At 39.1% G+C, this 24387-nt stretch overlaps 1 protein-coding gene and 1 long non-coding RNA gene across 2 annotated transcripts; both read left to right on the top strand.

The window, feature by feature from the left end:
• Positions 1–282: 282 nt before the first annotated feature.
• On the top strand, positions 283–24387 carry LOC119723073. Its single transcript, XR_005270513.1, has 3 exons — positions 283–320; positions 4666–4728; positions 24349–24387. It is a non-coding gene; the product is annotated as an uncharacterized LOC119723073 (long non-coding RNA).
• Positions 7463–8263, top strand: LOC119723072 (complement C1q subcomponent subunit B-like). The gene has a single exon (XM_038193572.1). The coding sequence runs from the start codon at positions 7463–7465 to the stop codon at positions 8261–8263; it is 801 nt and encodes a 266-aa protein (XP_038049500.1).

Here is a 24387-nt window from a genome sequence, read left to right as displayed (position 1 = left end):
TACAAACGCACTGGATCATGATGATGCACACAGTTTTATACAAGTTCAATAGCTGGATGCATTTTGTAGAATTCATGGATAGATTTGATTTTTTGGAGAACGCATTTGAGATAAATAGTCAACCCAAATTACATTTTCACTGTACAGACATTTTTTGGCCGTATTGTACTTGCGGAATTCAGCCATGCCTCCCCACCAGACTCCAAGTTATCTCCAAGAGGATTTTTAATGACTCATATTTTTGTTGGTATTTTTTCAGCCAGCAATCCGCTCAAGTGTTGAAGAGTGCTTCTGCGAGAGAATTCAAGAACTGTGCTTAGGTGAGTGTCTGTTATTTGACATTTTTTTCATTCAAGCATCAGAATTGAGCAGCAATTTGGTAGGAGATGATATCATTTTTTCTGTGCATTTCATCTTTTTGGTCAAATTTAAAAACAAGAAAACGTCATTCCACATTGTTTTGCCAAACGTTCCTCAACGTAGCTTTTCGATCGTTCCCTTTTTGTTCATAGTGTTTGAATCAACATGTGGTTTAATTCTGAAGTTTATTGCTAAAAAAATGTCAAACAACGTGAGCGGTAGAAGCTAGATATTTCTCCGCTGTTTCTGAGTTTCTGTGTTAATCGCGTCAACGCAGCTTGTGAAATATTTTTCAGTAAGATTAGTCTCCTTAATTATCCCTTCTCAAAATATCCTCGTGGCCATGATGTGAGTCTCCTCAATCATCCCTTCTTAACAAAAATCATCTGAGCCATGTTGGTTAGTGTCCTCAATTATCCCCTCTAAAAATATCCTCCTAGCCATGATTGTTAGTCTCCTCAATTGTCCCTTCTTAACAAAAATCCTCCTAGCCATCTTGTTTTGTCTCCTCAATTATCCCCTCTAAAAATATCCTCCTTGTCATGATGGTTAGTCTCCTCAAATATCTCTTCTGAAAAACATTCTCTTAGCCATGATTGTTAGTCTCCTAAATTATCCCCTCTAAAAATATTTCCTCCTTGCCATGATGGTAAGTCTCCTCAATTAGCACATCTAAAAAAATAGCCATGATGGTTTGTCTCTTCAATAATTCCTTCTTTAAAAATAACATCCAAGCCATGATGGTTAGTTTACTCAATTATCCTTCTGTAAAATATCGTCCTTGCCATGATCGTTAGTCTCCTCAATTATCACATCTAAAAAAATATCCTCCAAACCATGATGGTTAGTCTCCTTTTAACTCTTCTCAAACTACACTCCTTGCCATAATTATCCCTTCTTAAAAATATCCTCCTAGCCAAGATGGTTAGTCTCCTCAATTATCCCCTCTAAAAATATATTCTCTTAGCCAAGATGGTTAGTCTCCTCCCATCTAAAAAAATATCCTCCTTGCCATGATGGTTAGTCTTCTCAATTATCCCATCTAAAAATATCCTCCTTGCCATGATGGTTTGTCTCTTCAAATTGCCCTTCTTAAAATATCCTCCTATACATGATAGTTAGTCTCAATTGCCTCGTCTTAAAAACAATATCCTCCTTGCCATGATGGTAAGTCTCCTAAATTAACCCTTCTGAAAAATATCCTCCTTTCCATGATGGTTAGTCTCCTCAATTAGCACATCTAAAAAATAGCCAAGATGGTTTGTCTCTTCAATAATTTTGTCTTCAAAAATAATATCCAAGCCATGATGGTTAGTTTACTCAAATATCATTTTAAAAAATATTGTCTATGCCATAATGATTAGTCTCATCAATTATCACATCGGAAAGATATCCTCCTTGCCATGATGGTTAGTCTTCTCAATTATCACATCTAAAAATATCCTCTGAGCCATGATGGATTGTCTCTTCAATAATAACTTCTTCAAAAATATCCTCCTAGCCATGATGGTTAGTCCCCTTTTAACCCTTCTAAAAATATCCTCCTTGCCATAATTATCCCTTCTTAACAATTATCTTCCTAGCCATGATGGTTTGTCTCTTCAATTATCATCTCTAAAAATATCCTATTAGCAATGATGGGTCTTCTCAATTATCCCTTCTGAAAAATATCCTTCGTGCCATGATGGTTAGTCTCCTCAATTAGCAACATCTAAATAATAGCCATGATGGTTTGTCTCTTCCATAATTCCTTCTTCCAAAAATAATATCCAAGCCATAATGGTTAGCCTACTCAATTATCTCTTCTAAAAAGATATTCTCCTTGTTACGAAAACTATTTCGTAACATGTTGACCGGAAATGCTTATAATTTTATGTATGATGACGTCATGATGACGCCACCAAAATGTCCCCCTTTTCGCACAAAGGTTCACGTACTTACCAGTTTTCATCATTTTTCCTTGAACCGTTTCGAAGAAATTATGTTTGTTTTGCATTGTGGTTTCTTTTTGTATTTTGCATTTACCTTTAATTTAATCGGTAGTCCCGGAAGAAATTAAAGGTCAAATGACTTCGTTTTCGAAAATCAGAAATGTTTATCAAGGTATCATCTATCAGATTACAAAGTGTAAACAGGATTGTTCGTTTTGTCCATGGGTTTTTGCATTGAAATCGTTTGTAACTTGATGCCTGATGATGACGTCATCATGACGTCAGATACTCACCTCGGAATCAGGGTTAGTGTTTGTTCAAGGATTCCAGTTTATACCATGTACCGTTGAGAAGAAAAGTCGCGGAGAATTATTGCCTGGAAAAAAAGCAAGGAAGGAAGAAAAAAGGAAAGAAAGGGATACAATAATTCTTGCCAGTTCAGAACCGTGATCGGGTCGTACACGATCACACAAAATATCGGAGTTTTGTTGCTGGGAATAAAGAATTTCTGTCTGACAACATTTCCGCTACTACTTCCATTGTGCACTCTCAAAACTTAGTTCAGGTTCGACTGGAAGTCTTGTAATCAATTTTTGGCTGCATTTTCTTTTTTTAAGAATTCATTACATCAAGTTTTCTGTTGTGATTCAGAATAGTTGAAATGTATCGTGATTCGTACTTATTCAAAAAAATCACTCACTTTAATTATAATTTTTCAGATGAACTACAAATGGGTGTTTTAACATTTTAATTCGAAAAAAAAACAATATTGCCAAATTTCGTCTCTTTATAAGCTGGCCAATAATACATGTACAATAAACTAGCTTCTTGTTCTCTGCCTCGTTTTGAACTGTTTACTTTATCATTTTAATTTTCAAACATTATATCCTGGTGCAATGTACTCACACTTTTTCCGGCAATGAGAGTCTTCTGGACAATTTTTTGACATGAGATCGATTAATTAAAGCAGAATCTGTATGCTCCTTTTGACTCCTGCAACTTCAAATTCGATGATGTTGAACAATTAAGAGGAACATAGGATCTTTTGCCCTTGGTGTGTTTTTTTCGTTAAAAGCAATAAAATTGATCAAAATCTGAAGTATATGCAATTTCAGCGCATTCTATACTTTTGAGAAAAGAGAAAACGCAGTTTTGAAGGTTTGCGGTAACACCATGTGAATAATATCTCTTTTGAGTTGTGTGGTTCTGAGAAGAACCAGTTGTTTGAACTCGACGTGTCGACAGTGTGCTTTGTTCGTCATCAGGAGACTTTCATGTGACGTGTTCATTTATGTGACATGGCCCACGATGGGACTACGAGAAGTCATCCATCATCGAGCATTCCCACAGCGAAGACCACACCATCAACTGGCAACAAGCACAGCTCATCACCAGCAACCAACAGTGGCACCCTCGGCGAGTCCGGGAGGCCATGGAGATCTACAAACACAACACAGATCCACAAGACATAGGGTACCACCTCCATGATGGCGACCACTCCTTCATCGTAGGTCCAATGGGTCTTTTATACCCACGGGCCTAACCAATCTCCATAGTTCGACCCCCGCATTAGTTCTGCCTGTGGGTCCCCTAAACCCTTGGCACTCGTTCTGCACCCCTTGATGTTCATTCTAGCTGTACCACCATCATTCTGACTTGCTTCATTGAGTGCACACAGTCCACTTTAGCATTCTACCTGGCAACTTTTAGCATCCTCTTCCAGAATCTCCCACCTTAACGGTCCACTGAACTACCCCCCCCCTCCCCCGGGTGCTACTTAAACATCTACACCAGCAAGAGTCCGGCAGTTTCCTGATGACGAACTGATTCTTCTCAGAACCACACAACTCAAAATTATTCACACGGTGTTACCGCAAACCTTATATTCTTTTTCATGTCCACCATGCAAACATACAAGTCTCATTTAAGAGTAAACGTATGCACAACTGGATGTCGTTGCTTACACACGCAAAAGAGTGTGCCAGCCGGCACACTATTTTGAAAACAGCAAAGCCTTCATTTTACTTATTTTATTTTACGCTTAATCAGGCGGAATAATTTTACAGGTTGTTTGAAACCAGTTCTATTGTGAAGTACACTTTCTGTACATTTGCAAATGATCTTAACTAATTTTAACTTGTTTTACTATTGATGTTTCTCAAAAAAACAACAACACCGCCCGTGCGTGAGTCTAGTCAGGGCCGTTGATGAACGAATTCCTACCGGAATAAATAATCAATCCAAATCACATTTCACCCGACAGAGATTTTTTGCGGCGTTTTACTGATACAATTCAGCTATGCCTCCCCCACCATCCCCCAAGTTATCTCCCATCTGATTTTCAGTGACTCGTTTTCGTTGGTATTATTTTCAGCCAGCAAACTGCTCGAGTGCTGAGGATTCCTTTCGTGAGAGAATTCAAGAACGTTACATTCAGGTGAGTATCTGCTATTTGACATATCCTCACACAACTGTCAGAATTGAGCGTTTATTTAATGGCAGACTTTATCTTTTTGTGTGCATCGATAAACGTTGTTGTCAAAACTGTAACAGAAAACGTTCTCGAAGGACATTTATCATTAATATAGGTTTTCCGATCGAATTTTTCAAATGTGCATTCAAAATCAATTTCCTTTATTCAAAGTAAGGATGCATACCCCTTGCTATTCAAAATAGATTTGTTTCTCTTACGATTTGTCCATGTGTATATGTGTTTTGTTTATTAAGGTAAAAACAACTACTTTGATCCGATTTTGGGCGTCTGCATGCCAAAGGAATTTTCATTTTTGCGCTCAGTTGAACCCGCCCTGCGAGAAGCGAATTATTGTCTGGCAGCCAATAATTTAAAGTTTGTGAAGCAATAATTCAGTAACTAAACTTTGGTGGATTTTTTCCGTTCCATTATTAATTCAAAAAGTAAATATATGATATTTTTTAGAAAAATAGCAATTGAAATCAAATTGTGGAGGTGAAACTCGAAAATAGTACGGGAAACTGCATCTTTAAAGCAATGTTGATAATACAGACACTCAAACCGTTGCTAGACATGCCATTTTTGTATAGCAACACCATCAATTTAGATTTTATTCTCAGACAATCAGATTCCTCGTCAAATTCACGAGGGTGCCTCGAACTAATGGCGAAACACGCTAAGTTTAATTTGTCATTTTGTTTTATCTATTCACAATTAGTTTCGCAAAAGTTAAAAAGATAACTTAATGAAAATAAGTATTGATTGCATCAATTGCTAGTTATTGTTTAAGCGGATTAGTTAGCATGTATATAATGTTATATTCTTAATCATGTTGTCATGTTTTACTAAATTGTGTCTGCAATTACCGTTCTAATTCTTTGTTGTGCGTTGATCACGTTGTTATTCGTTTGTGATTGTTTATAACGTCAGTGAATCATAATTGATTTCCCATCCAATTTCGCAACTTACTCATGAAGTCGCAATGTTTACTCTTCAAATGGTCGCAGTTAGAGCGTTCGATTTTTTTTGATCTTTACAACAACAAAAGGCATGTGGACAGCATTTTTCGTGCAAAAAAAAATAATCATTCCATTTTTTATTGGAGTTTTCACCGAGTAGGCGTATTTGTTATAGAGGAAGTATTCATTTTCAGCGAAAGTGCAGTAAAATCAGGGGTCAACTTAATTTGGCATTAGCGATTCGCCAAACGTCAATCGCATTGGCGTTAAGAAAGAATATTTAATAATTCGCTCTTTTTATTTCCACAGAGTGATTACAACAATAAACAAACTGCTCACTTCGGTTTACATAAACAAATCTGTCTTTTGAATGCTCAGAATGTATTTTCTTCTATCACTTTGATACCTTACATTTTTCAACTTCTGTTTTGAAATTTGTTAGGCTTTCAATATTTTCTTCGAAATAGCTATAAATTCCTTTATCAAACTTTTTCAAAAGCCATGTCATTAATTTTAAACTGTTTTGCAACACTATAACACAACATCTTAAGCAACTTATGTCATTGAACACGTGCTACTTTTACAAACGTACGCATCAAATTGAATTCTCGAGCGGGACTGAAATCCAAAGCGCAAGAAATTCAAGGCACAAGTCACGTTTTGATGCCTACTTTTTTACTCGTGCATGAAAATACTCTGAACAATTGCGAACTTTCGCTAAATTCAACCGGGTGTTCAAAACGCTTGCCCATTTTTTTAAATATTGAATGAGCAAGGTGTGACATTGAAATTTGAATGACTTACTACTGCGTCATAAGTAGATGCAGGCGATTTGAATAAACGTTTCAATAGAAATATTGGACTAATTTCAAGCATCGGTCAATGTCGTGAGAAATCCAACAATGTGCCATAAAAACAATTTGTGCCATCCAAATTAAATGAGAAAAAAACTTTGGATTTTATTTAAATTGAATAATAAATTATTTCTTACTAAAGTATAAAAGGTAATCAGTGTTCCTTCGTATGTTTTTTTCAGCCTTTACTGAACTCCTTGTGATCTCTTCTTGGACCTGATCTTCAAGAACGAACCATCGAGGTGGGTGTGGTGATGTTTAATTAATCTATCTGGACCGGGGAAGGGCAGAAATTTGCTCCGCCTCCCCCCCCCCCCAATACTACAGCTCCAGTGCGCTTCACCCTATCCGCATGCAATTTGGTGACCTTTATTAAACAATTCAATGGGTTGCCATGCCAACCAATTATAAAAATTAGGCTTTTCATCAATGTTAATTCCAGCCCCCTGATACGCCACTGTTATCACGAAGAACACATTCTGAATAGTGATTTCTTCAATCTTATTTTTTTTTTACTTCAAATCAATTGTCATGAGTTTTTAGACTATAATTCTGCAGTTTATCCGACATCAATATTTTTCTCGGGAAAAAAGGTTGCAACCTGACGCCACTTCCGCGATTGTGTACAAAGTTTATGGAGGATCAAGACAATTTTCTAAGTATTTCCTAACAAAAATGGAAATGTTTCTTAGTCCCAGATTCATGTCTTATCATCATTTTTGCAATGAATGACCTTCATTGAGATGATATAATGTAGAAAAAAAGTGGCGTCAGGTTGCAATATTTTTTTCCTTTTTCTCTACTCGTCGCAATTTTTTTACTATTTTATTTAAAAGAAATTCTCACCTTATTTGTTTCAGTTTAATCGTTGTTATTCTATACAGAATGAATATCTGCGTGGCAACCGTTCTTTCAATCGCCCTCCTTCTGGGTAAGTCCGTCAACCTCCGAGCTTCCGTTACTGGGCCGGTTGCCTCGGACGGTGATGGTCCTGCGTCTCAGGCGTGTCCGATGTGCTGCCAGGGGTCGGCTGCAATTCCCGGCATACCAGGTCTGCCTGGGTCCTTAGGTCAACCAGGGTCAAAGGGCGAGCCAGGTCAAAAGGGTGATATTGGACAGAGTGGACCTATGGGTGAGCGTGGAGCAGCTGGGCCTCAAGGGGACGAAGGCATAGGCCAGCCCGGAAAAATTGGTCCAAGAGGAGTCCCAGGTGTTGTAGGGCCAACGGGGGAAACTGGTGTCAAAGGTCAAAAGGGTGAGCCAGGGGAGACACCAGACGACTCCAACCAGCGGGTAGCATTCACCTTGGTGAGGACGAGCGCCTCGGATGCCTCTACGAGTCACGACACCCGTTTGCCCTTCCAGGCGACCGAGACGCTTCTGCCGGGTACCAGCTTCGATCTCGAGACCGGCACGTTCACGTGTGGTGTGCCGGGCACCTACGTGTTCATGTTTTCTGTGAACAAATATCCTTCCAGCAGCTACCTGCACGTTCATCTCCGGAAGAACGGCGACGCGGTTGTCACTGGCTGGAGCAATGATTCAAGTCAGTATGAGCAGGTGTCTGGGAGCGCGGTGGTGGTTCTGCAGCGTGGAGATATGATGTATCTCACCATGCACGGTAGGGCGTATAGTGATTCCACTCACAGGACCTCATTCAGTGGCTTCCTCCTTTACCCCGAATAAACACAATCCAACACATAAAGATACACGAGCATCGTGTTGCTGATTTTTTTTAATCGCTTTCCATTTTGCCGAAACATTAACTAATGAATTAAAACAAATAATGTTCAATGACAATGTCACACAATATTATTATTAATGTTTTCGCATTGCGCATGCGCCGATCTGTATACTACAATGGATTTGCCATTTTTTTTTTTGACTTTTTGCAAAACAAAATATTTAGCTTAATGCATGAGTATTGGGATATAGTGAAAAGTATGCGTTAAGTTTTTTGACAATGATTTTTTTGTACCCATTGTAGGCCTATCTAGAAGTATTTTGATGGAATATTTTTTTCAAAGCAAGCTGGGTCATCATTTTTTTTAGAAACAAAAGGTTTGCAATAAAGCAGTGCCACCATGTATCCAGAAGTGTTAACAACTATACAAAAAAATTGTGTTGATGGTGTTATCTCGACCAACCTGGATTTTTTTAGGCCATGTTTTTGACCGCCATTTTTTTTTATTGCCACACTTGGTCAACATATAAAATAACATGTCTTTTTTCCCGAAAATAAATGCAACTTGTTTGTAGTAGTGGGTATTTAAAACAGATTAATTAAACACAATAACTGTATCCTAAACTAAACAAAGTATAAAAGACATACAGAAAAACAAACAAAATATTTTGCTACCTACCTGGATAATTTTAGGGTTTTTACTGTAACATGTTATTTTCTTCGCCTTATGTTCCCTGTATGCCCAGCACAGATAATGTCAATTAAATCAATCCCATGCATGTATCAATTTTTATTTCATGTCAGGAAAAAAGTAGACTCCTGCAAGAAATCAAAGAAAAAGTTTTAATGGACCCATCCTGCATGTCAATCAACAGTGCACATTGGCCAATCAGATCACCACTTTTGATCAGGTGACCACAGTAGCTCAGTCAGACTGGGTCACAAGCACTGTTAGATCTATTGCTCACCCCGCCCCCATTTTTTGCACCAGCGGTTAACACCCCCCTCCCCCCCGCGAGTATTAATTCTGTAAAGAGTGCCCTTTTTACACAAGTAACTTTTTAGTTTTTACACAAGTGTCCTTAGTTTTGTTTAAAAAGTGTCTTGTTTCGCCAGCGGCTTTTAAAGAATTTTTGGTATTTCGTGTAAACGTCAGCAATTGTGCCGCCATGAAAAGCGCCACCCATTGACCTACCGCCGCTTGCGAGTTAACCACGCCCCTTAGACAACTCTATAAGCCATTTCGCCGATACCGCCATCTTTGAATTATTTTTTTCTGGGGGGGGGGGGAATTACAATAAAAATACGTCTCATCATGCAACTGTAGCTGAGAATGATGGGATGTCTTTTCATTGTAATGCCCCCCCCCCCCCCATTTCAAAGATGGTAGTATCCGCGAAACGGCTCATGGAATTTTGTACGTTAATTTTTGTTTCTCTCAGATTTTGGCGTCCGCGTCCATTTGTATATCATGTTTGCAAGTTGCATGTTGCAAGACTGGTCTTAAAATCACAAAAACCAGGGACTTAGCGTAAAGTGGACACTGGGAAAGCATTAAGTGTATTGTCTCCATGCATGGACAAAAGAGGGCGCTTTATAGTCAAACATGCAGAAGCCGGATTGAGGCACACTTCACTGGTTCACTCATGCTGGTTATCGTGTATTTGGTACCAGCATTTATAAGCCACGATGGCGCCCAAATGGCCCTCGTTTATAGTTTTCTCTGTGGGGGGGGGGGGGGGGGGTGCTTGAACGCAAGGAGGAGATTCTACCTTCTCGTTGAGCGTAGTGACTTCCTCCTTGCTGATCTTCCAAGGAAACTTCTCCGTGGTCTCCCCTGCTTCCTCACCCAGCATCCAGGGTTTGGACAGCTCCTTGAACCGTTTCAGGCTCTACTCCTTGGGCTTCTTGTTCAGGTCCGGGATGACCTCCATGTTCGAGCAGTTGATGCGGAACTTGCTGAGCATGTTGGCCATGTTCATCTTCGCCCTGTCCATTTGCTCCTTCTTGCCCGTGGCGGCAAAGACGCGCAGCATGCATTTCTCCCAGTTGGATTTCAAGGAGATGAGGTTGGGATGAGTAGGGTCAAGCCTGGGGGGGGGGGGGGGGTGGTGGTGGAAGGTGGGGGCTGAGGGGAGGGGGTTTCACAAACAAAAATTATACAGAGCATTATTTCCCTTTGACATAAAGCATGTGTTTCCTTCGACATGCAGCCATCCAGAATAACCTGAGATCTCTCTGAAAGGCTCCCTGAAAAGAAAAGGACACTGAAACAAAATAATAAAGCCAACCAAGTACAAAAAGTGTGGTGTTTTCTATTAGGCCAAAAAAAAACAAGTTGGTCTCTGGTCGGCGCGCGCGTCGATTTTAATCATTGCGTCTCAGTACCTCAATCCATTTAAAACTGGTGTTCCAGAGTCCCTAACTTAACTCAACTAAACTCAACTTTAATAGATTCACGTTTCAAACACAGGCAAAGTTCTTGTATTCATTTTCCATTGATTAGACGCTGGAGTCAATCTGAACGACTGCAACACTTAATCTTTGGACGATTTTCATGTGTAGTTGATCCTCAATGTTTCAAACATCAAACTTCATTCAACTCTTTGGAATAATTTAGTTTGGCACTTCTCTGAATGCTAGTCTGAAACGCGTGTTGTTGTCAAAAGGTACACAACTCATCAAAATGCAGAAAACTTGAGCTATCCACGCATACTCAGGTCTGACCCTGATCCCCCTCATAAGCCTACCTGCATGAGTGCCTGTGCCCCGGTTCTTAGCGTAGGGCTTGCTACAATGGCTGGAAATGCCTTGATCTTCTGAACATCCACCCATTTCTCCTGAGAGTCTGTCAGAAGCTCCATCAAATGTGGACTCTGCTCATGAAGGAGACTATAACCAGCTTGGCTCGGAGGGTGTTTTTTTTTTAAAGGAAATTATGGAGGAGACTAACCATCTTGGCTTGGAGGATATTTTTTAGAAGGGTATTATTTAGAAGGGTATTAATGAGGAAACTAACCATATTGGCTTGGAGGATATTTTTAGGAGGGAATTACTGAGGGGACTTACCACCTTAGCAAGGAGGATATTTTTTAGAAGGGAATTATGGAGGAAACTGACCATCTTGGCTAGGAGGATTTGTTTTAGAAGGGCACTATGGAGGAGACTATAACCATCTTGGATAGGAGGATATTTCTTTTTAGAAGGGAACTATAGAGGGGACTAACCAGCTTGGCTCGGAGGGTTTTGTTTAGAAGGGAATTATGGAGAAGACCAACCATCGTGGCTAGGAGGATATTCTTTAAAAGGAAATTACAGAGGAGACTAACTATCTTGGCTAGGAGAATAATTTTAGAAGGGAATTATGGAGGAGACTTTAGCTAGAAGGATTTTTTTAAAGGGAAATATGGAGAACACCAACCATCCGGCCTGGCTAGTAGAATATTTTTAAGAAGGGAATTATGGAGGAGACGAGCCATCATGGTTAGAAGGATATTTGTTTTAGAAAGGAATTATGGCTAGGAGGATATTTTCAGAAGGGAATTATGGAGAAAGCTACAACCATCTTGGCTAGGGGATATTTTTTGAAAGGAATTAATGAGGATATATTAACGATCTTGGCTAGGAGGATGTATTGGTTTTTTTTTTCCATTTTTGTGAAATTGTTTTATAGAAGAATATTTCATCAAGTATTAAATATCGTGGCCAAGGACGAATTAGTTATAATGCAGGCTAGGGGGCTTACTTTGTTAATGAGGAAAAAGGATTTAAAAAATTTGAAAGGAGGTTAATCGAAACATTTTCCAGATCCCCTCCCCCAACTTGACATCGCACCCCCCAGCCAAAACTAGATCCACCACTGTTTATTTAGGATTTCACGCTAGTTTCTGCTATAGTGAGTAGGTTTGCGTAATTGTGAAGTAAGTGCCCTTAGATTAGCCACTCATTATTTTCATGGGAATTGCCAACACTACAACAGACATTTTTGCATGACACTTAAAAAATTACGGCTTTTGCAAAAGTGTAAACAATCAGTTACAGAGGATTACTTCTGTGTTTACAGGGATAGCGCAGATTTTCTGTGCAAGCGTGCTGTAAGCACAGAGTGAGATTCTACCTTCTCTTTGAGCGTAGTGACTCCTCCTTGCTGATCTTCCAAGAAAACTTCTCAGTGGTCTCCCCTGCTTCCTCATCCAGCATCCAGGGTTAATTTGTTCAGCTCCTTAAACCGTCTCACCCCGGGCGAGGGGGGGGGGGGGAGTTCAATCTGCGTTGAGACTAACAAAATGTGTCGCTGAAATTTGGAACAGCATTGAAACGCTAATATGGCCTGATATGTGTCGAGGTGTCCCAAGGCGTGCAGTTTTCTAATGTAAGGGGCAACACCGCACGGGCCACGAAATCCCCCGAAACCGCGTTCGCTGAGGGCCTGATGTAGCGGTACTTGTGGAGCCGTCGACAGTCCAATTTCAACGTGACACACACTGAAAACACAGCGCGGTGCACGGGTGCTCACACGATCAATGGACCGCTGAAATATTGAATCTTTCTGGAAGTCAAATTATGCATAATGATGCAGTGTGAACCATGCACAAAAATGTCCATTTACCAGGTTCACGCCGTGTGCGCTTCGTGTATGCTTTGTGCACGCATCCAGGACAGCTAAATTTGTTCTGATTCGCTGTTTCTACCATGTCAATATTTGTTGCATATCTGATGTATTTTTAACAAATGATTGAATTTACGAGTTTCCGAATGTCTCAGCGATTCCGTTTTGATGCTGGCCCAAAGCTGGCCCAACGTCGGCGCAGCGTTTACAGAAACACCGATATGGCCTGAAATGTGGTGAGTTCAATGCTGTTTTCTAATGTGAGGGATATAGCACCGCACGGGCCACAAAATCCCCTCAAACCGCGTTCACTGAGGGGTTGATGCGGCGCAATGTGTGGACCGCTCACCGTGCGTTATTCAATGGGAACGTGAAAACAGCGCGGTGTGAAGCGGGTGAAACGGCCACAATGCCGATGTTTCTGGACGGCCAATTTATTCAAAGCAATGCAGCGTGAACCATGCACGAAACACTTCACTTGCAAGGTTCACGCTCTGTGCGTTTTGTATGCGTAGGATCAGCTAACAATTTGTTCCAATTCACTGTTTCTATATGGCATTTGTCTATTTGTGCAGCAAGATTTCACAAATACTTCCATTTTACAAGTTTTCGATTTTGTCAGTGACTCGGTTTTTATTGCTGGGCCCAATGATGTCGGCGCAGCGGTATAGAAACACTGATATGAACTGATATTCGGTGCGGTTTACGCTGAGGCGACCGTGCAGTTTTCTAATGTAAGGGGATGCAACCACTCAGGCCACAAAATCACCTAAAACTGCGTTCGCTGAGGGTTATTGGGATGACGGTTGATTTGTATTGAATTGAATGGGAAGTCGCCGCGGTTACATAGGCGATCGCGAACCGCCAGAATGCTGATTTTTCTGCATTGTGGGGCCTGGATCTTCCTTGCAAAGGACCCGTACAAAGTCGGTGATAAAGCACCAAAACGGAGGCAGTACCCCTTACTCTCAGTGTAAAATTACCTTTCCACATTTAGAAGGCCACGATTGATTATACACGGGCCGTATATGATGCGTTAAGTTCATGGAAGTTTATTTAACTGTATTATTTAACTGTATTTTATTTCCTCAAAGTCCCAATCAAGGAGCAAAGCCTACCTCAGGGGCATAACAACGGGGACACGGGGCATATACCCCACCCCCTGTGGAAGCCGGGCCCAGCCCTCCCCCTCCGCCCCCCCCCCCCGCCCCATTTTGAAAACCTGAATTAAAACATATTTAGTGCAGCCTTTGAAAAAAATAACGCATCCCAAGTGCCCTACCCTAAGTAAAACCCAAGTTTCTCCGCTGGCTTGAGTACGATTTAATTCCTCATATAATCCAAAATTTAGCAACACAATTTAATAGACTGAAGCGCCAACTGTACATTGAATGAATCACGGCCGGTGCATACGTCACTTGTCTATCCACCAATCACAGTTTGTCGATGACAAGTCGGTGACCACAAGTCGGTGACCACAAGTGAGTGGTCTGTGACTGACAGGTTGTGTGTGTCAATCATAAATTCCATGTTTGGATGTGTCACCGACATCCATACAATATCCACCAATAAGAAGCGGCCATTTCAATCTCGGTGACTAGTTTTTATGGTGATTTTATAGCCTCAAGACATTAACATTGCTTTCATATCATTAATATGAAGCGAGTCGGTGATGTGTGATTGACAGCGCACAGGAGCCATGCAATCACAATCCAGGGTCCGAGTTTTAGTCACTGCTCAGGAAATCGATGGCACTATTTAAGACATGTGGGGCCGTCCACCCTTCACATCAACCACAGGTCACCTTCGGACGACAACCAGAGAGAGAACTGACTGCAAGAACAAGATTTTGCTCGGTGAGTGTTTGAAACAATCATTTTTCTTCTGAAGACATTTGTTGTCTTTTGCCCAATGTGTTTGAATCAATGCGAGATTCAGATTTTGTTGAATGTTGCTGATTCAATGATTCTCCAAACAGCGAGCGCGGTGGTTGGCTTGATATTTTCTCGTCTTTGTGTGCTTGTAAAAATGTGGTAGCTTGAGGACTGAAAGAAACCCAAGATTATTATGAACAAATTGTTCTTTTTCATTTCACTATGACTCTAATACACGTCTGCTAACAGTAAAACCAGCGCGCTAATTCCGATCCAGAAGTTGTGCCTTTTCCCAATGACCACTTTGGAGTTGATAAAGTATCGCGATGATTTACAAATGCGTTTGAAATTAACTTGTTCGGACGGGCTTTGTTTGTGCATTACATGCACTAAGCCCGTCTGAAAGAGTTAATTTCAAACACTTTTGTAAATTATCGAGCTATTTTATTTCAGCTCTTATGATGTAAACAGTTGGTGCGGATGCAGACCACGGTTTTGCGAGTTCAAATTTCAAGGCAATAAAAATGAGGAATTCCTGTCTGGCAATATTTCCGCTACTACTTCCATTGTGCACTCTCAAAAACAAATTGTCCAAATACTTACTGGTTTCTTTACTTCTTGAACAAAAATCATTTGGATTCTTGTCGATATGGATAATACACTACGAAGTCACATTTATGGGCTTTTTTATTTAGGTTCGACTGTTAGGTTGGACTGTTTTCTGACCGCAGTTTTTCGCAAGTATAAAACATCAAGTTCCCTGCTGTGATTCAGAACAGTAAAGATGTATTGATCATTCAAAATAATATTTCAGAGGAACTACAAATCGGTGTTTCACATTTTCGGTTTCCAAAAAAAAGTCTCTCAAAACCTGGACTCTTTATAACCTGGCCAATATTTTTGGCATGATCAAGCACACTCTTATTTTTTGCCTCCTTTTTTTCCTATTGACTTTATCGTTTAAATCCAAACATGAAATCCTAGTGCAATGTACTCATATTATTTCCGGATATCACTCAAACTCAATCAGAATGAAATATGCGGAAGTTGGTCACGGAAGAACGTATACAGGTATCCGGACATCTCAAAATGCCGGTCTTATATGTGTTATTATTTGTGGATATTCTCAGTGCCTTTGAACTCTGTTGTTCAACTGGCATTTTGCTATAGTTCACAGTGCGCCATTCCGGTTTCATTAAGTTACTTTTAAGCATTGCAGGATAAAAGTGTCACTGGTCAGAATAGACTAGAGGGCGCAAATACAAACGCACTGGATCATGATGATGCACACAGTTTTATACAAGTTCAATAGCTGGATGCATTTTGTAGAATTCATGGATAGATTTGATTTTTGGAGAACGCATTTGAGATAAATAGTCAACCCAAATTACATTTTCACTGTACAGACATTTTTTTGGCCGTATTGTACTTGTGGAATTCAGCTATGCCTCCCCACCAGACTCCAAGTTATCTCCTAGAGGATTTTTAATGACTCATATTTTTGTTGGTATTTTTTTCAGCCAGCAATCCGCTCAAGTGTTGAAGAGTGCTTCCGCGAGAGAATTCAAGAACTGTGCTTAGGTGAGTGTCTGTTAAAATTTTCTTCATTCAAGCATCAGAATAGAGCAGTGATTTGGTAGGAGACTGTTCCTTTTTTTCTATGCATTTAATATTTTTGATCAAAATTAGAAACCAGAAAACGTCATTCAATTACCTCTACGAAAAAAAATAATCCTGGCCATGATGGTTAGGCTTCTCAATTATCCCTTCTAAAAAAATATCCTCCAAGCCATAGTCTCCTCAATTATTCCTTCTAAAAATATCCTCCTAGCCATGATGGTTAGCCTCCTCAATGATCACATCTAAAAAATATCTTCCAAGCCGTGATGCTTTGTCTGTTCAATAATCTCGTCTAAAAAAAATTCCTCCGAGCCATGATGATTACTATCCTAAAATATTATCCATTCTAAAAAAAAATAGCTTCCAAGCCGTGATGGTTTGTGCGTTCAATAATTTCTTCTAAAAAAAATTCTCCCATTCATAATAGTTAGTTTCCTCAATTATCCCTTCTTAACAAATATCCTCCAAGCCATGATGGTTAGTCTCCTTAATTATCCCTTCTAAAACAATATCCTCCAAGCCACAATGGTTTTTATTTCAATAATCCCTTCCAAAAAATTCCTCCTAGCCATGATGTTTAGTCTCCTCAATTTTCCCTTCTAAAATATCCTCCTAGCCGTGGTGATTAGTCTCCTCAATTATCCCTTCTAAAAATATATCATCCAAGCCATGATGGTTTTCATTTCAATAATCTCTTCAAAAAAAATCCTCCTTGCAGTGATGATTAGTCTCCACAATAATTATCCCTTTAGAAAAGATCCTCCTATCCATGATGGCTAGTCTCCTTAATGATTATCACATCTAAAACATATCCTCCTTGCCAGGATGATAAGTCTCCTCAAATATCCCTTCTAAAAAAATATCCTCCTAGCCATGATGGTTTTCATTTCAATAATCCCTTCTAAAAAATATCCTCTTAACCGTGATAAGTCACCTCAATTATCTCTGTAAAAAAAACCTCCTAGCCGTGGTGATTAGCCTCCTCAATTATCCCTTTTCAAAAAAAATATCCTCCTAGCAATGATGGTTAATCTCTTCAATGATCACATCTAAAAAATATCCTCCAAGTCCAGATGATTAGTTTCCTCAATTATCCCTTCTGAAAAAAATATCCTCCAAGCAATGATAGTTAGTCTCCTCCATTATCCCTTAAAAATATCTTCCTAGCCGTGATGATTAGACTTCTCAATTATCCAATCCATGATGGTTTTCATTTCAATAATCCCTTTTACAAATATCCTCCCAGCCGTGATTATTAGCCTCCTCAATTACCCCTTTAAAAAAAATATCCTCCTAGCCATGAGGGTTAGTCTCCTCAATGATCACATCTAAAAGAATATCTTCCAAGCCTTGATGGTTTGTCTGTACAATAATCTCGTCTAAAAATATCCTCCAACCCATGTTGGTTTTTATTCAATAATCCATTCTAAAAAATCCTCCTAGCCGTGATGATAAGTCTCCTCAATTATCCCTTCTAAAAATATCCTCCTAGCCATGATGGTAAGTCTTCTCAATTATCCCCTTAAAAAATATCCTCCAAGTCATGATGATAAGTGTCTTCAATTATCCCTTTAAAAAACCTCCTTGCCGTGTTGATTAGTCTCCTCAATTATCCCTTCTCAATATATCCTCCAAGCCATGATGATTAGTCTCCTCAATTATCACATCTAAAAGATAACATCCAAGCCATGATGGTTTGTCTGTTCATATAATCAATAATAATAATGTTCAATAATCCCTTCTAAAAAGATACCTCCTTGTCATGAGTGTGAGTCTCCGCAATTATCCCTTCTAGAAATTATCCTCCAAGCCGTGATGGTTTGTCTGTTCAATAATCTCGTCTGAAAAATATCCTCCAAGCCGTGATGGTTTTTATTTCAATAAGCCTTCTAAATAAAAATATGCTCCTAGCCATGATGAGTAGTCTCCTCAATTATCCCTTCTCAAAAAAAATCTTCCAAGCCGTGATGGATTGTGTGTTCAATAATCTCTTCTAAAAAATATCCTCCTAGCCATGATGGTTTGTCTCCTCAGTTATCCCTTCTAAAAATATCCTCCTAGCTATGATGGTTAGTCTCCTCAATTATCCCTTCTAAAAATATCGTACAAGCCATGATGATAAGTCTCCTCGATTATCCCTTCTCAAAAAATATCTTCCAAGCCGTGATTATCAGCCTCCTAAATTATCACTTTAAAAAAATATCCTCCTAGCCATGATGATTAATCTCCTCATTTAGCCCTTCTAAAAATATCCCCCTGGTCATGATGGTTAGTCTCCTCAATTATCACTTCTAAAAAATATCTTCCAAGCCTTGATGGTTTGTCTGTACAATAATATCGTCTACAAAATATCCTCCAAGCCATGATGGTTAGTCTCCTCAATAAGCCCTTCTGAAAACATATACTCCAAGCCGTGATGGTTTTTATTTTAATAATCCCCTCTAAAAAGTCTTAGCCATGATTATTTGTCTCCTCAAGTTCTCCCTCCTTAAAAATATCCTCCAAGTCGTGATGATTAGTCTCTTCAATTATCCCTTCAAAAAATATCCTCCATGCCATGATGGTTTTCATTCAATAATCCCTTCTAAAAATATCCTCCTAGCCATGATGGTTAGTCTCCTCGATAATCCCTTCTTAAAATATCCTCCTGGCCATGATAGTTAGTCTCCTCAGTTATCACTTCTCAAAACTACCTCCTCGTCATGAGTGTTTGTCTCCTCAATTATCCCTTCTAAAAATATCCTCCAAGCCATGATGGTTAGTCTCCTTAATTATCCCTTCTAAAAATATCCTCCAAGACGTGATGGTTAGTCTCCTCAATTATCCCTTTTGAAAATATCCTCCTGGCCATGACGATTATTCGCCTCAATTATCCCTTCTAAAACAAAATGCTCTCTAATGAATATTTTGAGTTTCTGAGACACATTCGGTTGACACTTGACAAACAGATGGTATGTCTGGGAACAAAAGCTTTTGCCTGAGGCAATGTCCACAACATTACAAAAAGTGGGAACGCCACAATTCCTTTGTAAAGTTATTATTCGAAGTAAATTTGACCGTGAATCGTTGGAAATAACCGATGACGTCATGATGCCGTCACAACTTTTTTCTTTATATTTTTGGACCAGGGTTCAAGTTCATCCTTTTTTCTTGATCCGTTGCAAAGGAATTAGGTTTGTTTTTAATTAAAGGTTAATTGTTTGCATAAATCATTAATTTAACCGGTATAACCCCGGAAGGAAAGGTCAGGCGACTTTGTTTTCGAAAATCAGAAATGTTTATCAAGGTATCATCTATCAGATTACAAAGTGTAAACATGATTGTTCTTTTTGTCAATAAGCTTGTGGCATTGAAATCGTTTGTAATTTGATACCTGATGGCGTCATTATGACGTCAGAGTTATATACTCACTTCGGATTCAGGGTTGGTGTTTGTTCAAGGTTTCCAGTTTATACCATGTACCGTTGAGAAAAAAAAATCGTACAGAATTATTGCCTGGAATAAAAAAGAAGGAAGAAAGAAAGGGAAAAAATAATTCTTACCATTTCAAAACCGTGATCGGGTCGTACACGATCACACAAACATATCAGGTTTTTGTTGTTTGGAATGAGGAACTCCTGTCTGACAATATTTCCGCTACTACTTTCATTTTGCACTCTCAAAACGAAATTGTCGAAATAATAACTGTTTTCTTTACTTCTTCGTAAACTCATTTGGATTCTCGTTGCTAAGGATAGCAAACTAAATCCTTGGAATATGTTATTGTCAAAAACACGGTTGTTCAGGTTCGACTGGTTTTAATCACATTTTGGCTGCATTGTTTTTTAAGGGAACATTATATCAGGTTCCCTGCTTTGATTCAGAACAGTTGAAATTGATCGTGATTCGTACTTATTCCAAATACTTTACGCACTTGTGATTTACATCAGGTTCCCTGCTGCGACTGTTACTTTATCATTTTAATTGTCAAACATGAAATCCTGGTGCGATGTACTCACACTTTTCCGGCAATGAGAGTCTTTTGGACATTTTTTTGACATGAGATCGATTAATTAAAGCAGAATATGTATGTTCGTTGTGACTCCTGCAACTTCAAATTCGACCAATGTTGAACAATTAAGAGGAACATAGGATCTTTTGCCCTTGGTGTGTTTTTTTCGTTAAAAGCAACAAAATTGATCAAAATCTGAAGTATAAGGTGTATATCTAGTAACATGTTGCAATTTCAGCGCATTCTATACTTTTGAGAAAAGAGAAAACGCAGTTTCGAAGGTTTGCGGTAACACCATGTGAATAATATCTCTTTTGAGTTGTTGGTTCTGAGAAGAACCAGTTGTTTGAACTCAACGTGTCGACAGTGTGCTCTGTTCGTCATCAGGAGACTTTTATGTGAAGTGTTCGTTTATGTGACATGGCCCACGATGGGACTACGAGAAGTCATCCATCATCGAACATTCTCACAGCGAAGACCACACCATCAACTGGCAACAAGCACAGCTCATCACCAGCAACCAACAGTGGCACCCTCGGCGAGTCCTGGAGGCCACGGACATCTATAAACACAACACAGATCCACAAGACATAGGGTACCACCTCCATGATGGCGACCACTCCTTCATCGTAGGTCCAATGGGTCTTCTATACCCACGGGCCTAACCAATCTCCATAGTTCGATCCCCCGCATTAGTTCTGCCTATGGGTCCCCTAAACCCTTGGCACTCGTTCTGCACCCCTTGATGTTCATTCTAGCTGTACCACCATCATTCTGACATGCTTCAGTGAGTGCACACAGTCCACGTTAGCATCCTACCTGGAATCTTTTAGCATCCTCTTCCAGAATCTCCCGCCTTAACGGTCCACTGAACTACCCCCCCCCCCCCCCGGGTGCTACATCAACATCTACACCAGCAAGAGTCCGGCAGTCTCCTGATGACGAACAGAGCACACTGTTCGAAACGTCGAGTTTAAACAACTGATTCTTCTCAGAACCACACAACTCAAAATTATTCACATGGTGTTACCGCAAACCTTATATTCTTTTTTACATGTTTACCATGCAAACATACAAGTCTCATTTAAGAGTAAACGTATGCACAACTGGATGCCGTTGCTTACACACGCAAAAGAGCGTGCCAGCCGGCACACTATTTTAAAAACAGCAAAGCCTTCATTTTACTTATTTTATTTTACGCTTAACAGGCGGAATAATTGTACAGGTTGTTTGAAACCAGTTTTATTGTGTGTACTTTCTGTACATTTGCAAATGATCTGAATTAATTTTAACTTGTTTTACTATTGATGTTTCTCCCGTGCGTGAGTCTAGTCAGGGCCGTTGATGAACGAATTCCTACCGGAATAAATAATCAATCCAAATCACATTTCACGCGACAGAGATTTTTTTGTGCGGCGTTTTACTGATACAATTCAGCTATGCCTCCCCCACCATCCCGCAAGTTATCTCCCATCTGATTTTCAACGACTCGTTTTCGTTGGTATTATTTTCAGCCAGCAATCTGCTCGAGTGCTGAGGGTTCCTTTCGTGAGAGAATTCAAGAACGTTACATTCAGGTGAGTATCTGCTATTTGACATATCGTCATACAACTGTCAGAATTGAGCGTTTATTTAATGGCAGACTTTACCTTTTGTGTGCATCGACAAACGTTGTTGTCAAAACTGTAACAGAGAACGTCCTTGAAGGAATTTTATCATTAATATAGGTTTTCCGATCGAATTTGTCCAATGTGCATTCAAATTCAATTTCCTTTATTCAAAGTAAGGGATGCATACCCCTTGCTATTCAAAATAGATTTGTTTCTCTTACGAATTGTCGATGTGTATATGTGTTTTGTTTATTAAGGTAAAAACAACTACTTTGATCCGATTTTGAGCGTCTGCATGCCAAAGGAATTTTCATTTTTTGTGCACAATTGAACCCGCCCTGCGAGAAGCGAATTATTGTCTGACAGCCAATAATTTAAAGTTTGTGAAGCAATAATTCAGTAACTAAACTTTGTCGGATTTTTTTCCGTTCCATTACTAATTCAAAAGTAAATATATTATATATTTTCAGAAAAATAGCAATTGAAATCAAATTGTGGAGGTGAAACTCGAAGATAGTACGGGAACTGCATCTTTAAACTAAAGCAATGTTGATAATACAGACACTCAAACCGTTGCTAGACATGCCATTTTTTGTATAGCAACACCATCAATTTAGATTTCATTCTCAGACAATCAGATTCCTCGTCAAATTCACCAGGGTGCCTCGAACTAATGGCGAAACACGCTAAGTTTAATTGTCATTTTGTTTTATCTATTCACAATTAGGCCCCAAAAAATAATAAGTCGGTCTCTGGTCAGCGCGCGCGTCGATTTTTATCATGCGCGTCGATCTTTTTTTTTCCAAAATGTTCCGCGGTAGCTCCAACAGCGCCCTCTATTTCCGCACCTCCTCAATGTTTTTTAACCAAAGAGCACCAAGGAATGGGAAATTTCACCAAGGCAAATGATCTAAAGCACCAAGGCAAATTATGGAGGACACCAATGTACATGAGGACACCAAAAAGCAAAATAGTACCCACCTTGTCTGTACAATCCAAGCTTGAAGAAAAAAAAAAAGCAAAAAAAAAAAAAAAGGCCGCGTGTCCGCGTCAATTCCGGAACTTTGGTCTGACCAGAGACCAATTTTTTTTTTTTGGCCTTAGATTCGCAAAAGCAAAAAAATAACTTAATGAAAATAAGTATTGATTGCATCAATTGCTACTTATTGTTTAAGCGGATTAGTTAGCATGTATATACATGTAATGTTATATTCTTAATCATTTTGTCATGTTTTACCAAATTGTGTCCGCAATTACCGTTCTAATTCTTTGTTGTTCGTTGATCACGATGTTATTAGTTTGTGATTGTTTATAACGTCAGTGAATCATAACAAGTTTTCCCATCCAATTTCGCAACTTAATCATGAAGTCGCAATGTTTACTCTTCAAATGGTCGCAGTTAGAGCGTTCGATTTTTGGGATATTTACAACAACAAAAGGCGTGTGGACAGCATTTTTCGTGCTAAAAAAATCATTCTATTTTTTATTGGAGTTTTCACCGAGTAGGCGTATTTGTTATAGAGGAAGTATTCATTTTCAGCGAAAGTGCAGTAAAATCAGGAGTCATCTTAATCTGACATTAGCGATTCGCTAAACGTCAATCGCATTGGCGATAAGAAAGGAAATTAAATAATTCGCTCTTTTTATTTCCACAGAGTGATTACAACAATAAACAAACTGCTCACTTCGGTTAACATATACAGATCTCTCTTTTGAGTGCTCAGAATGTATTTTCTTCTATCACTTTAACATTTTACATTTTTAAACTTCTGTTTTGAAATTTGTTAGGCATTCAATATTTTCTTCGAAATAGCTGTAAATTCCTTGATCAAAGTTTTTCAAAAGCCATGTCATTAATTTTAAACTGTTTTGCAACACTATAACACAACATCTTAAGCAACTTATGTCATTGAACACGTGCTACTTTTATAAACGTACGCATCAAATTGAATTCTCGAGCGGGACTGAAATCCAAAGCGCAAGAAAATCAAGGCACAAGTCACGTTTTGATGCCTACTTTTTTACTCGTGAATGAAAATACTCTGAACAATTGCGAACTTTCGCTAAATTCAACCGGGTGTTCAAAACGCTTGCCCATTTTTTTAAATATTGAATGAGCAAGGTGTGACATTGAAATTTGAATGACTTACTACTGCGTCATAAGTAGATGCAGGCGATTTGAATAAACGTTTCAATAGAAATATTGGACTAATTTCAAGCATCAGTCAATGTCGTGAGAAATCCAACAATGTGCCATAAAAACAATTTGTGCCATCAAAATTAAATGAGAAAAAAACTCACGAGTTTATCTAAATTGAATAATAAAATATTATTTCTTACTAAAGTATAAAAGGTAATCAGTGTTCCTTCGTATGTTTTTCAGCCTTCACTGAACTCCTTGTGATCTCTTCTTGGACCTGAT

This window comes from Patiria miniata, unplaced genomic scaffold, assembly GCF_015706575.1.
Source record: "Patiria miniata isolate m_02_andy unplaced genomic scaffold, ASM1570657v1 HiC_scaffold_16, whole genome shotgun sequence".
In the NCBI taxonomy this organism is placed as follows: Eukaryota; Metazoa; Echinodermata; class Asteroidea; order Valvatida; family Asterinidae; genus Patiria; species Patiria miniata.
This window is presented reverse-complemented; position numbering and strand designations above follow the sequence as displayed.